At 33.8% G+C, this 13995-nt stretch overlaps 1 protein-coding gene across 5 annotated transcripts in view; it reads right to left on the minus strand.

The window, feature by feature from the left end:
* Positions 1–173: 173 nt before the first annotated feature.
* The window catches only part of LOC138936532 (sodium channel protein 60E), a 54074-nt gene continuing 40252 nt past the window's right edge, over positions 174–13995 (minus strand). For 2 of the 5 annotated variants that reach the window (XM_070301972.1, XM_070301973.1), the window contains exons 5-16: positions 11239–11419; positions 10676–10753; positions 8894–9035; positions 8359–8493; positions 7893–8107; positions 5662–6143; positions 4932–5020; positions 3267–4621; positions 2710–3025; positions 1043–1159; positions 777–935; positions 175–593 (exon numbers count right to left, since the gene is read on the minus strand). In XM_070301972.1, the coding sequence (XP_070158073.1) occupies positions 270–593; positions 777–935; positions 1043–1159; positions 2710–3025; positions 3267–4621; positions 4932–5020; positions 5662–6143; positions 7893–8107; positions 8359–8493; positions 8894–9035; positions 10676–10753; positions 11239–11419 (3593 nt within the window). In that variant the 3' untranslated portion in view covers positions 175–269. Of the gene's footprint in view, positions 594–776; positions 958–1042; positions 1160–2709; positions 3026–3266; positions 4622–4931; positions 5021–5661; positions 6227–7892; positions 8108–8358; positions 8494–8893; positions 9036–10675; positions 10754–11238; positions 11420–13995 lie in introns of those variants that run through there. The other 3 variants (XM_070301974.1, XM_070301975.1, XM_070301977.1) reach the window with 3 other exon arrangements.

Below are 13995 nucleotides of genomic sequence, written 5' to 3' on the forward strand. Positions count from 1 at the left end.
AAGTTTGCAATCAATATTTAAAATTATTATACTTAAATGCTTTTATGTACGTTTAAAAAATTTAATTCTCAATAAAAAAATAATTTATTTTAATATTGTTATCTTTATGTATAATTGCATTTTACGCATTATAATTGTCTATTCACAAATGCTCTTTCGCTTTGTATCAAAATTTTCATAATTATAGATTGTTCTTGTTTTATATATATTAAAACACAAAATATTCCCCCCACGTGATAAAAAGTTTTTAACTTTTAAGGATTAAGCTTTCACTGGATTATGTCAGTAGCACTCACCTTTTTCTTCAGCATGTTAAAATTATCTATGATCACTCCAATAAAAAGATTGAGCGTGAAGAATGAACCGCAGACGATGAATATAACGAAATAAAGATAGGCGTATAAATTCGCCTCTCGCTGCGGTTGCAGATCCACTCCTCTCGCGTCTACGGCATCCTCCATCACCTCCATCCATCCCTCGAAAGTCGCCACTTGAAACAACGCCAGGTAAGCGATGCCAACATGATCGAAAGTGATCTTGCTGTTCTCCCAAGAGTAGTTTTTGCTGAAACACTCCTCCTTGGTATTCACTATCTAGAAACAAAATAATTATGTAATTACCAGTTTTAAAATTAATAAATAGATTGTTGTTTGCAAAATATCTTTTATTAATATTATATACATATAAATATTAAATAAAAACAATAATTTTATTGCACTATCTCCTTACGCTGTTCTCTTTATCGATATTCAGATCAGACTGATTGATCTACTTACCGAGATGTCCAGCATTTCCCCGTATTCATCGACACATTTGAAAAACTTGCCGCCAAAGAATTGAACGCCCATTATCGAGAATATAAGCCAGAACACGAGACAGACGAGGAGCACGTTGAATATACTGGGTATTGCATACATCAACGCGTTCACTACGATCTGAGAATCGGGAAGAAAAGATCTTCTCAGTGATATGCGCAAATGCAATTCGTGTGTATTATGTGCCGACTTCACATGAGTTTTTTTAGCCTGTTCTCGATATTTACCCTCATGCCTTGCCATCTCGAGATCGCCCGCAGCGGCCTCAGGGCACGTAGTGTTCTTAGCGATCGTAATACTTTGAGGTTCTCATTTTCTTCTATCAAAAGACTAAACATGGATACCTGTTCAGAAAAAAATACAATTTAATCTCAATATTGCTCATCTAACTTCTATAAAGAGACTCATGCAAAGGAATATATGTCGATTTTTTTCTAATTTATAATTAAAGCTAATACAACAAAATTATTTTGAATAAATAAAATTTTAAAATATGTATTTATGTTTGGCGCATTTTTGTAACAGTTACAATACTTGAAGAAGGTGATAAGAAGTAAGAGCAGAAAATATCACGTATTTCTAAATAATAATCTAATAATTGTCATAATTGCATGAGCTTTTTAAGAAGTCTATCGATTATGTGTAAAGGTACATGTATAAAAAAGTAAAATTAACTTTTTTATCTGTATATATATATATTTTCGATTTTTATTTTCAATAAATTTTTGTATATATGTTGCGTATAATTAGATTACGGGTAAATGTAATTGGATATCTTATGCAAAGAATTATAAACAATAAGCTGTGCAGAAAATTAGATTTGCAAGCTACATCGATTAAGCAAGATTGACACTACATATGCATGAAAAAATAGGGTGTTTATACATTTTAGATTCCATTTGTGAAAATATATGCAAATAATTTCAATATATCTTCTGGCATATTAGATATTAAGAAATTTCATAGAGTTTATATGACATTGAACAATTTTTCATTCTACTTTTAATAAATGATAAAAATCAATTATATATCTTTTACTAAAGTATCATGTAAATATTGGAAGAAATATGTAAGTGTTATGTAAATTTTAAATAAAAATGTGTAAAAGTTTTAAGTGCAATTTTAGAAAATGGAAACAATGCGATTTGTCAGAAACCAGAAAATATCGTATTATTTTTTAACAATATATTTTTCTTTCTTTTTTCTACCAATTTATTAGATATCCCTTTCGTGCATGAACAACTTGAATTAATAATTTTTAACTCACCTGCTAATCTGTATATAATTAAAAACAATATACCTATATAAAATATGCATTTATACAAATGATATTTTTAATTGACATAAACGGATATTGAGACATTAACTTTCAACGTACCTGAATCCACGGGGCCACACATAAAACATATAAAGACAAGGAACACGGAAACAATGTTCAAACAATTATCACGCATATTTCATTCAATGTATGCTCTCAATTATTTTCGTTTTATCCTATATACAAAGTGAACCATCTCAGTTTACGATATAAAATAATTGTTACAATTTTCATTGCAAACGCAAGGTCTCAAAAAATTGAATTAAGAAAAAACTTATCAAGCTTTTAATCATCGCTGTAAGTCTTTGAAAAGGATATCTCTCTCTATATTAATTATTCTATGTGCCATTCAATGGCATATAAAATAAATATTTCTCGTTAGCAATTAAAATTGTAAAAGCTATTTATTCAATAAAATTAGGTGGCTCACTCTCTCTGAATACAAATACATCTGATGGAGAACAAGCAAGGAAATTGACAAAACAACTCATGCTACAGTGATATACGCGCGCGCTTATACACGCAGCGTTTTTGCATTTTATTTGGATTAAACGCGAAGATTCTGATCGTACTTACGAAAACGATTATAAAATCCAGGATTGTCCAGAAACTGGTGAAGTATTTACAGAAGCCTAGGGCTAGCCATTTCAAGAGCATTTCGATGCTGAAAAGTGCGCAGAAGCCAAGATTGGTCCAGTAGAGAAGCTTCTTTAAAAAAGGATTGTCATCCAAGTAGATATCCTCGAAGCACAGCGTTATGGAAGATGCAAAAATGAAAACTAGTATCATCCATTCGAAAACAGGTGTGTCCACCACTGACAGAACGGCTGTACGAACTTCTATCCACTTCTTGCCGATATCAGTAGCAAGGCAATGATTAATACAGCTACATCTAAACATAATCGTACGTATATCGAACATTATCTAATTGTAATTGAAACATTTAGAAAAATCGCATATATGTAAACAAATTAGCAAATTAGTAAATTGTAGGTTCGTGTCTTCGTAGGTATTAAAATATGACTCTCAACGTGATTTTCAAGTTTATTATAAATAAATAATTTTAGTGTTTTTAAATAAATTTTAAGTCAACGTGAATAAAGAAGAAAGTAGAGAAGAGAAATATTTTTTACTTTTGATAAAAGTGCTGGGGAAAGCAATCGAGCGGCTCCCTCCGCTCCTTATTTCTCCCAAATCCCGGGAACGAGCCCATCCCGTCGATATATCTCCCTTTACTGTCTCTTCTACCTCCAACTGTGAGTTCATCCACGTAACTTACGAGGGCGTGCCATGGACGTTTCTCCATGTCATCGTTCCGTGCAGGTGGCTTTTCTTCTGGCAACATAACCGCTTCTTCATCCGTCTTGTTAGTGTCTTTGAGCACGTCCAGTTCTATACTCTCCTCGGGATTGGTCTCGTTACTGTTGTCCTTCTCGGTCAACCTCTTGTTTTCCTTAACTGTCTCTTGGCTGCTCTGGCTGTAGGTAGTGAGAGTGGCCTGACGATAGATCGGATCATATGTGAAGACCGGCTGATTAAGACTCTCCTGATACGACCTATTATAAATATTGTCTTTGGGAAGGCTCAGCACGGTCTCCTGGATCGCGTATTTCTCCCTATCCGACTTGTCCATCACCTCGCGCACGATCTGTTCCAGCCGAATGTTTTTCTCATTCTCGGAATTCTCCTTGCGATACTTTTGCTTGCGTACGATTGACCGTATACGATCAAACGATCGCGCGAGCTTCGACTCTTCACCAACCTCCTCCTTCTTCTGCTTCAGCTCCTCGGAATTAAAACTGTTGAGCAACAACGCCAAGAAGAGGTTGAGGACCATGAAATTGCCCATTACCAGAGCTGGCAGGAAGATGGCAAAGCACGTGCCTGGCCCGTCGTCCCTCTCCGCGCGCATACAATCCCACAGTGGCTCGATCCATTCGCCGCATAGGATACGGAATATCATCATAAACGAATGGAAGAAATCGTTGAAGTTCCAGCGTGGCACTGGGTCTGGATAAAACTTATCCAGAGTGTAGTCTTTACTAAACAATTGCATGCCGATCACAGCAAATATGTAGATCACGATCACCAGGACGAAGGTCAGATTACCGAGCGCGCCAATCGTCGAAATGATGATACTGAGAAGAACCTTCATGGTCGTCCAAGACTGCGCAAGCTTCAGAACGCGTAGTAGCCTGAGACCACGTATCACTGACAAACCGTCCACCAACTCGAATGTTAAATCGATAAGCGACGCGGAGACGATGATCAAATCAAAGTTGTTCCAGCCGTTGTTGAAGAAATCCTTGCTTAGCGCCAAGAGTTTTAGAAAGCATTCGAATGTGAAGATGCTGGTGAACACTTTGTTGCCAATGTTGAGCGCTTGCCGTATCGACTCGCTCATGCCATGATGCTCCATCGCCAGAAAACCGGTGTTTAGGACGATGCAAAGGGTGATGGTTAGCTCGAACAAGGGATCTCTCACCACCTTGATATGATTCATTTTAATCATATGGTTACGAGAAGATGCTCTTTAAATTCATGTGCATGATTTCCCTTTGTGTAATTAAAGTTAAAAAAGATTAAAGGGAGATCATTATTTTATACGTTTCTTTAAATTTTAATATGACAGAAATGAATTCTAATACGATTACATGACATTAAAAATCGTTTCATGAAAACGCAGAACAGTTAAATTTGTTCCGTGGTAATTGGTGGCCATTTATTAGAATTTATCACAACAGATGCAAATTTCCCCGGGATAGAAATCTTAAAAATAGCAGATATCAGTAATTTACCTTATACAGACCGTTCTGAAATCGTAGCCATCCTTCGTAATCTACGCAGCATTGAATACATTTATCGCAGTTTCTATCTGGAAGATCATCTGTAAGAATATATCATATATCTATGTTAATTCATCTGCAATGTGTATTTAAAAAAAATCTCGATATTATAAATTAAATTAAAAAATATTACAATAGATAAAACTAAAATTTTTTTTCTCTCTTTTTCTTTCGCAAAATAAGTTTGAAAATTTCACTATAATCCAGCCAATATTGTTTCAATAAATAAATACAATATGTGCGACCATATATTATCTATTGCAAGCTGAAATATTCAATATTTTAATTAATTAAACCATAAATTGTGCAATTCTAAAAAAGCAAGTTTCACTCGGTTTTTTAACAAATATATATAGTTGGATAAAAAAATTTTGACGTCAAATTAGCCAGAGAATTTTAATAATACTAATTATAGCGAATGTTGTTTCAATAAACATACATGCAGTAAATATTATATGTTACAACTTTTGAATATTCTCCCTCAACATTGAAAAAAAATCAAAGTATTTTAATTAATTAACTTACAATTTTATATAATACTAAATAAATAAGATCAATAAGATCAATATTTGCTCTACAGTATTTCAATTAAGGAAAAATCATTTTAGTTAGTTAATTCAGTTGCACAAACTGTATTGTTTCAATAAACAATCGCGGTCAACAGCCGTTAGTTTCCGCTTACCTAAAACTACAATGTGCGACAGGTACTCTGGCGGCAGCGTGTACATATGTTTTTTGGTTTTAACCCCGTTGCACTTGAGCACCCGAATCTCTCGGTTACCAGTCCTTACCGACACCGTAACCGGTGCTGGCGGGCAATCCGGACGTGGCTGCGGTTGAGCCAGCTGAATCCTGCTATGCTCCCTCGGGGACTTCTCCTGCGATCTTTCGGCGCGATGTTCTCGCGACTCGCGTTTGTCATGCTGTTCCTCGGCCGATGTGACATCGTCGCCATCGTGATCATCCACCACCCCCGAGTCGTCTAGCGACGATTGTTGATTACTGTTGTTACTGGCCTGTCTGGAATGCAGCATGCCCCGATTCGGTGCCAGCCGGTGAACCGTATTGGGTTCTGGCAGTCTGGGACTGATGTTCTGGAGCGGCAAGTGAAAGGGTCGTACATTGGAGTGCCTGGGACTCGGACTCGGGCTGGGTGTCACGGACCTGCAACGTAGTTCCCGTCATACTTCAGGACGAATTCAGCAGTTCGTCATCGAGGGAGAACGTGCAATCCCATAGAGCAAAGTCTAGACGAAAAAAATTTAAATTTTATGAAAATGCATATAGTTGGTTTGCTACGCAAGTACGTATGCAATCTAGAAAAATATTATTCAGACTGAATTTAATATTTCCTTAATCTTTATATGTTACGTAAATATATAATTGATACTTTAAAATTCCGTATTTATATAAAAAAATGTGCAAGTTTCGAACTGATAAAATGCAATCCAATAGATTCTAATTTTTAAAGGGCTCGTATCTTGCTGCGCAAGCGAATGATTATTCGGAACATTAAACTAATTAATCTCCAGATTGCATAGAGGTACAGCCAAGTTCAAGCAGCGAAATCGATGTTTCCAGTAATGAGCGACATTAACCATGGGAATATCAGGCACTCTTTATATGCATCCGGTCATTTCAGCTCGTAGAAGACATTATTAAAACTATATACAGCTTGTTCAAGGAAAATATGGAATTAACTGCTATTAATTTATTCATGAACATATTAAAACATTATGAGAGATATGCGATGAAGGATACAGAGAAGAATTGAAACAAGATAAATTTTGTATCATAAAATTGCTATAAGATATCAACTATAGGTTAAAAAAGATTAAAAAAGACTGCATTATTTATAGTCCTGCATTATGTATCTCACAAGTGATTTCTTTTATCTGATTCTAATAATAAATAATTTAAATCAACAATTTTATTATAAACAAAAGAAATAAAAAAATATCGGCAAATAAATATTCATAGGCACAAATAGATGATAAAGCTTTGTTCTTTATAACTCGTTTATCAAGACAATTTTAATTTAACAAAATCATTAAAATTATATTTTGCTGCGAAATAATTAAATAATTAAAAAAATAACATGTAATTAAATTTTTGTTAAATCAAAAAGGACTGCAAGTTGATCTAAAAATCCTTAGATATAAAGTGATAATTTTAATATACATTGTATAAAGTTCGTCGAAATATGCGTTTTATATTAATATGGCCTACCATCGGAAGATTGCAAACCAGCTCGTTTCCCTTCTTCGCTTTTATTACAGTTCCTTGAAAATGAGGGTGTTTATGATGTTTCTTTCTTTCTATTTTTTTGGAACAAACTCCCTGTATACAGTTTAACGACTTTGTAGCGAGCTACATGTACCGGGGATAGAAATTACTTCTCTGTGTATGGAGTAAACGCATAAAAGCATCCAATACTTTTAGCGCGAAGATGCTGACAGAATTAAGATTAGTTTCGTTGCATCTGCTATAACTTTTTATTTCCAGACATTTTTACTTATATACGTGTATGTAAAAAATATTCTAATATTTTTACTATATATTAAAAAAAATGAACATGACAAATTTACATATCATGCAAAACCCATACTATTATTAACTCTCTCATTTATACAAAAGACTTTAGAGATAAAAAAAAATTATACTTTTCCAAACTTATAAATATTATTTATTTTCCATAATTATCATGTTTTCTTAGAAATGAAGAGAGAGAAAAATAAATGCTATAATTTCAAACATAAATAAGTACAAAAAATATATCTATTGTAGTTATATTTTCTAAAGCGTTCTCTCATACGATCCATAATCGTGTAACTCGCCGCGAATATCTCGCAACGATGGACGTGGCAAATTAAGCTACAGAAAAATGTCGATCGTAAATATAGATATAAAAACCTGCTGCGAGCACCACCGTTTTTCTCCTGACCGGCGCTGCTCCTTCCACGTTTTCTTCTACGCGTCTTCTTTCTTGTATAACTGCTGAGCAATACACCTTTACGGGCGTCTATTCTCTTCTGTTTATCTTTCGCTAGGGTCTTAATGTTGATCTTTGACGGGTCGAAACTAAACGTCGAGTCCTCACGATGGTCCGTCAAATCTTTCCTTCGTTCCTATTGTTGCACAAAAAAATCGATAAAGTTGCAAAAATATAAAATACTATTAACAAATTAGAGATCACGCAATTTTCTATCATTATTTTAAATTACTGATTATCATTATTGTAGAAATGAGACATTTTGCATTTTTTTAAAAAGTAATATGTCGTTTAATTTATAGCTTTAAAGTAAGATGTGTATTATTTTATAGATATAGATATAGATGTGTATAGTGTATTCATCAAGATTTGAAGTAGAGTGAATACCTCGTTTGTAATCTCGGCTTCCTCTTCATAACTCAACGCCACGACGGCCAGCATTAAGTTTAGTAGATAAAATGATCCAAAGAATACGACCACCGTGAAGAACGAGACGCTAATAGGTCCGCACGCCGACAACACCTGTGCCACAAAACACGTTATTTATCATCTCGACAACACATTCATAGCTGTATAGAATGTAACGAATATATATAAAAAATGTGGTTATTAATATTTTTCCAGAAAATTTATTTAAATGTGAAAGTTTCAAATTTCAATTTTGTTTTCACATTTTCGTGAAATCCGAGTCAGTTTTTTTTTTTTTTTTTTTTAATTAAAAATTCACTCCTTTAATTTCTTAAATATAGTTGTTAACCGAGAAAAAAAGAAACGTTTTAAAAAATTTTTCGATATTTGATCTAGCTTTCTCGCAAAGATGATTGAGAAAATTTAAAACTATGATAAAAACCGAATTTAACTGTAATTTATATCTATATTCGTGGGATAAACAAAGGTTTAAAAAATTCTCTTAGATAACGACCTTGTTGTAAACATCCTCCCAGTAATCCAAGGTAATCAGCTGAAAGGTGGTGAGCATTGACCACAGGAAATTATCGAAGTTGGTGTAACCGTGATTTGGATTAGGGCCAACGCAGAGACAAGTGTAGCTTTCGTTACAGTGCCTGAAAAATAGGTAAGATCTACATTGTCGACACCGCAATATCCGTGAGAACGTTTCAAGTCTGTCTGCATTATCGTTATCAAGTGCGGAAATATTACTTTGCCGCGGCCTTTACTATGTCGAGCTTTTCCACGTTATAATCTATGTAAATATCGACTACTCTGCACTCTTTGAATGAAAATAATTAAGACTTTTATTTTACAAATTAAAACGTAAAATTCTATAACTGTATATTTTACATTATATCTTATTCTTCAAAATTTCACAGCATAGAAAAAATATGTTATTTTCGATATCACATTATAATATTTTCATTCTTTTATCGCGGAAAATTTCGCGGAAAAAATTTCACGTTGCTATACAAAATCTAAATATTGTAAGATGACAGCTTTCTAACATAAGTGTCAAATAATATCCAATTGCGTTACATATAAAAAAAAAATTGATATTTTACAAAGTGAATTTTTACTAAATTTTTTTTTTACACGAAGTCTGCTAAATACAATATTCGTGAAGCGAGATTGTCGTAGGTGTAATATCTTCATCCGCTTTACTCGGCTGAGTTTCTTACAGAAATGTCTCGAAAGTGCAAAGAAACCTTCAGCTTCGAACGTATCGATCCAATAAAAAGCCTAGTTTCCCTCTCGCGGAACATAGCTCACCAAAAGTACGCCGTAAAGCTCGTGCGCCACGTAAAGTAGCAAAGCTTTTGCAAACTTATTTATACGAGCCGAACGAATTCCGTCGCGCATACGTGTGGCCGACATAATCATTTGGGGAATGGATGTTGCGGTAAATCGATAAATATGGAAGAGGCACGGACTCGTACGTTTCGTCAAAGTGTACGAGATAAATTTCGAACAAGTTGCGATACCGCGAGGGTAATCAAGTATAACTGGATGCCGTGATGGAAATATGTCGACGTGATTAACTGGCAAATATGATATCAATCATATGGCAAATATGATCAATAACAAATCGTTAGCAATTATTCGTAACAGTTTGTCGAAGTTCCTATATCATTATCGACATTTGATAGATGATTTATGTTTCAGCGTAATGCGAAAATGAGTATCATTTTTGCTACAATATTTATAAATAAATAAAGAAGAAAAACATTTTTGTTAGAAAAATATTATGGAGGAATCGTAATTTTCTATTCTAAGATTTTAAATCGACAAGAATATAAAATCAAAGTTTTATAAATCTTACTCTTCGTTATTCTCTTTCTATTTACATTCTCGTTCTACTTTCATACATTCATTTTCTTTCTAAAAAGAATTCAAAATTCTTAAAGTTTAAATTAAAGTTACCTCTCCTCGCAGATATATTTTATTTCACTTCAAATAAATTTTTACGTAGCATGGAAGAAAATTTTCATCGGGGAACCATAGATTTCTCGAGTATCGAAAATCGGACGTGATACTGAAAAGTTTGGCAAATTTCGTCAACAAGATAGACACATCGACTCGAGAAAGTATTGCCCAAATACTCAATTTTTCTCACTCTTCCTCTGCTGTCTCCTTGCAAGGACAAAATCGACTAGCACTTGTCTGGAGATGTTGGCATGAGGTAACTTCGCTTCTCGAATTAGCTTATCTGAAGTGGGATTGAACGTCGGATAAATAGAGAAACACTAACCTGGCGCCGGTTACATTGCCGCAAATGATTGGCTCCTCATCCTCGTTGAACGCCCAATTGGATGAGTTCCAAGTCCACCTGTTGGCGACACGAAAATTTCGTTAGCGTTCTTGCAAGTTCGTGATCTTCGAAGATTTAAAACTAGAGAACACAATTTTTCCGTCGCCTTACTCCGCGTATCTATGTTTTTTTTGGGGGGGGGGGAGCAAGAGGCAATCAATATATCAAATCAATTTTCTTCACTTCAACTGCTGTCCTTCGCTGTCAATTTGATACAAACGAAAATTAAATCAACTAAATAATATCCTTTATAAAGCGTGACAATAGAAACCTATTTTTTGTTTAGAGATTATTTTTATATCAAAATCACACTTTCAAGCATTTATTTTTACGAGATAATACGAGATTATTATTGCATTATTGATTGACATAGAGAAAGAACAAATTAAAAATGTTTTTCAAGATTTTAGAATATATATATGTATAATCTTAGACAGAAATAAACTCTCTCGTAATTAATTGTGGATATAAATTTTATGCAAGCGGTAGATAAAACAACATACTCGACCCAATCGATTTGCGTGACGTTCGGCTCTTGATGCTTCACGCATTTATTTCTAAGTTCTCCCATATAAACCTGCAAAGCGAACAGTGCAAAAACCATCAGGCAGAAAATCGTCAGTGTCATTACTTCGGCAAGTTGCTTGAAGCTGTGCAACAGTGCGTTGATGATAGTCTTTAGACCTGTAACACATAATAACAATACGGAATATAATTCACGTTTTCAATTTGATTAAGAGAGAATTGCCTTTTATTTAGCGGCTCTAAATTGATATAAAACATTACTTAATAATAATAATGAAAAATTTGTGACTAAAATAATAATCTTCTATCGAGCTTTTAAATTCATTAAAAAATCCAAGACTCATATGAATAACTGTGATAATTGCACGTTCATCGTAATGATTAATACTTAATCGAAAAAAAAAAAAAAAAAAAACGCGATTATTAATATTAGCCGAAAGTAAATCACGGCTAATGTAACCAAAAATTGCACAATCGGTGTGATTTTGTTTAAAAAATTCTCCTATTGATCTATTGCCTGAGATGCAGCATTCATGGGTTTTGCTCCAATGTATCGTTAGCGCGCGTTTGTTTGAATCTTTAGGAAACTTTTCCCTTGGGCGAGCCCGAGTCTATTGCCCCGCAGCCTCTATTGTTGTCGAAAACGCCATCGGTTTGCGTCTTGCACGAAGCAAAACTCGCAGACTTATTTTTTATTAGTGACATACACCGTTAAAGATGAATGGAGATCCTTAAGATTTATTAGATTAATAGAAAAAGTTCTCATTAAAAATTCTCCGGCAGTTTCTATTAATGCAAATATCTGCACGCAATAATCAGCCATGTTCTCACAGAGCCAAAATACTAAAAAGAATACCGTTTATAAAAGAAGGAAAATTTTGAAAACTTGTATAAAAAATTTGGATGATAATGCGGATATAGAAATTTTAATTTGCATAATATTAAATTTTCTTTCTAGAGCGGTAATTTAATCGTGAATTTAAAAAAAAAAAAAAAATGTACATAGGAATAAAATAGAATATCTATCTTAATCAGTAAGAGAAAAATTTTTTAGCATAAAATTTATTCAGAAAAAATTGTTTATCCGTTTTTGTTGTTTTTTTTTTAACTCTAATATTTTAAAATATACGAAACGGTAAAGCTTTCCACAGTCAAATCAATAAATCATGCGAAGAATGAGTAAAAACCGATATCTGTGAAAAAAAAATCTTTCGTATTGTCAACCTATACGTTCGATGCTAATCGGATATCATATATATTCGTGCAATTTTTGCAACGTTTTTGTTCCAAATTGATATAAAACAAACCATCAAGATAAATCACTGTTCTTTTCACCGAATGTAACGTATGACAAACGTAAAATGATACGGTCTCGATGATATCTAGAATAATCCGTGGATATCCTCAAAACCATTAAAAGACGACACATTCCCCGCATTCGAGTTTGTCAGTTGGTCAAAGTTCGTTGTTTCCCGTAAACAGTCGACCGATGTTGTGTGTCGCCTTTTTTCTGTGGAAACTTCAATCCGCTTCCATCCGCGACATGTTATCTCAACTATTGTTTTCATCCGGTCGAGTGGTCAGCGACTCTCTTAATTCGGCTAAGCTCGTTTTGCAGCATATTCTTGTATTCTATATTTTGTTATTTCGGAAACAATAAAGTTTCGCACGGTTTAGAGCCGTTTTTATAAATTCAAAGTTTGTCTAGTCAATAAATCAAAGATAAAAATCAAGTCATTTAAAACATCCGCACATACTACACATACATACGCGTGCCTTATTCTCGTTTCATAGGCATAACTTGTCCGTCAAAGAACATTTTTCCATCTTTCGCACGTCAAATACATCATACCATCAGTCGCTGTAGCTTGTTACTTGATCACGGATTACGCAATTGATCGAGGATTGTAGGTTTTTAACGGCCACCGCAAATGGAACAAGCGTAAAAACTAACGAGTTTATAGTTTATTTTGTTTAATGTAATATTATTGCAAATATACAATGTGTTCTATACATGGTGGATGCGATCGCGAGATTAAATGCGTCTGAATATTGCAAGAAATAAATAATTGAGCGATAAATACAAACGATTCACTATCCGAAAATTGATGTGAATATTTTCATGCAAATATTAATGTGCGATGACAGAAGAAACCACGTGCATTACGTTTAGTCATATACGCAGAATATCGTGTTGTGAGTTCTCTGTTGTCGAATATTATAATCTCGATCGAATAGATCCTATTAACGTGATACAATTTTAAAGATAAAGATAATAATTATAAATGTCCAAAGAAATATAAATATCTAGATAATAAACTGCATTGCAACGAATATTGAGTTCCATTGCTACTGTCATTTAGTTACTGTCACGCGAATGGATTAACAGGATGAATCACAATGTACTGCACGAAATTGAACAATTCTTTGTAATCTAAAGCTATTATTTATGCTTATTTCAGCGAAATGTACGTAAATGCGGGTTTGATTTAAAACTCAAATTAACACGAAACGGTTCGGTTTATCCTGCAGCTGATTAATATGTGTCTGTACTGATATATCGATGTTCGTTTCTGTTATTTTTATGCTTAATTATGTAAATTAATTACATAAATTGCGTATATTATTCTAAAGATATGATAGTGATTTTTTTAAAGACTAACGACGAGGATTAAAGATTCTGTTCACGCTATACTTTTCCCAATTAAGATAAAGGTCAACAATCAATCAGACGT

The sequence above is a fragment of the Polyergus mexicanus genome, unplaced genomic scaffold (assembly GCF_030449975.1).
Source record: "Polyergus mexicanus isolate NDT 795.1 unplaced genomic scaffold, iyPolMexi1.0 SCAF_9, whole genome shotgun sequence".
NCBI lineage: Eukaryota > Metazoa > Arthropoda > Insecta > Hymenoptera > Formicidae > Polyergus > Polyergus mexicanus.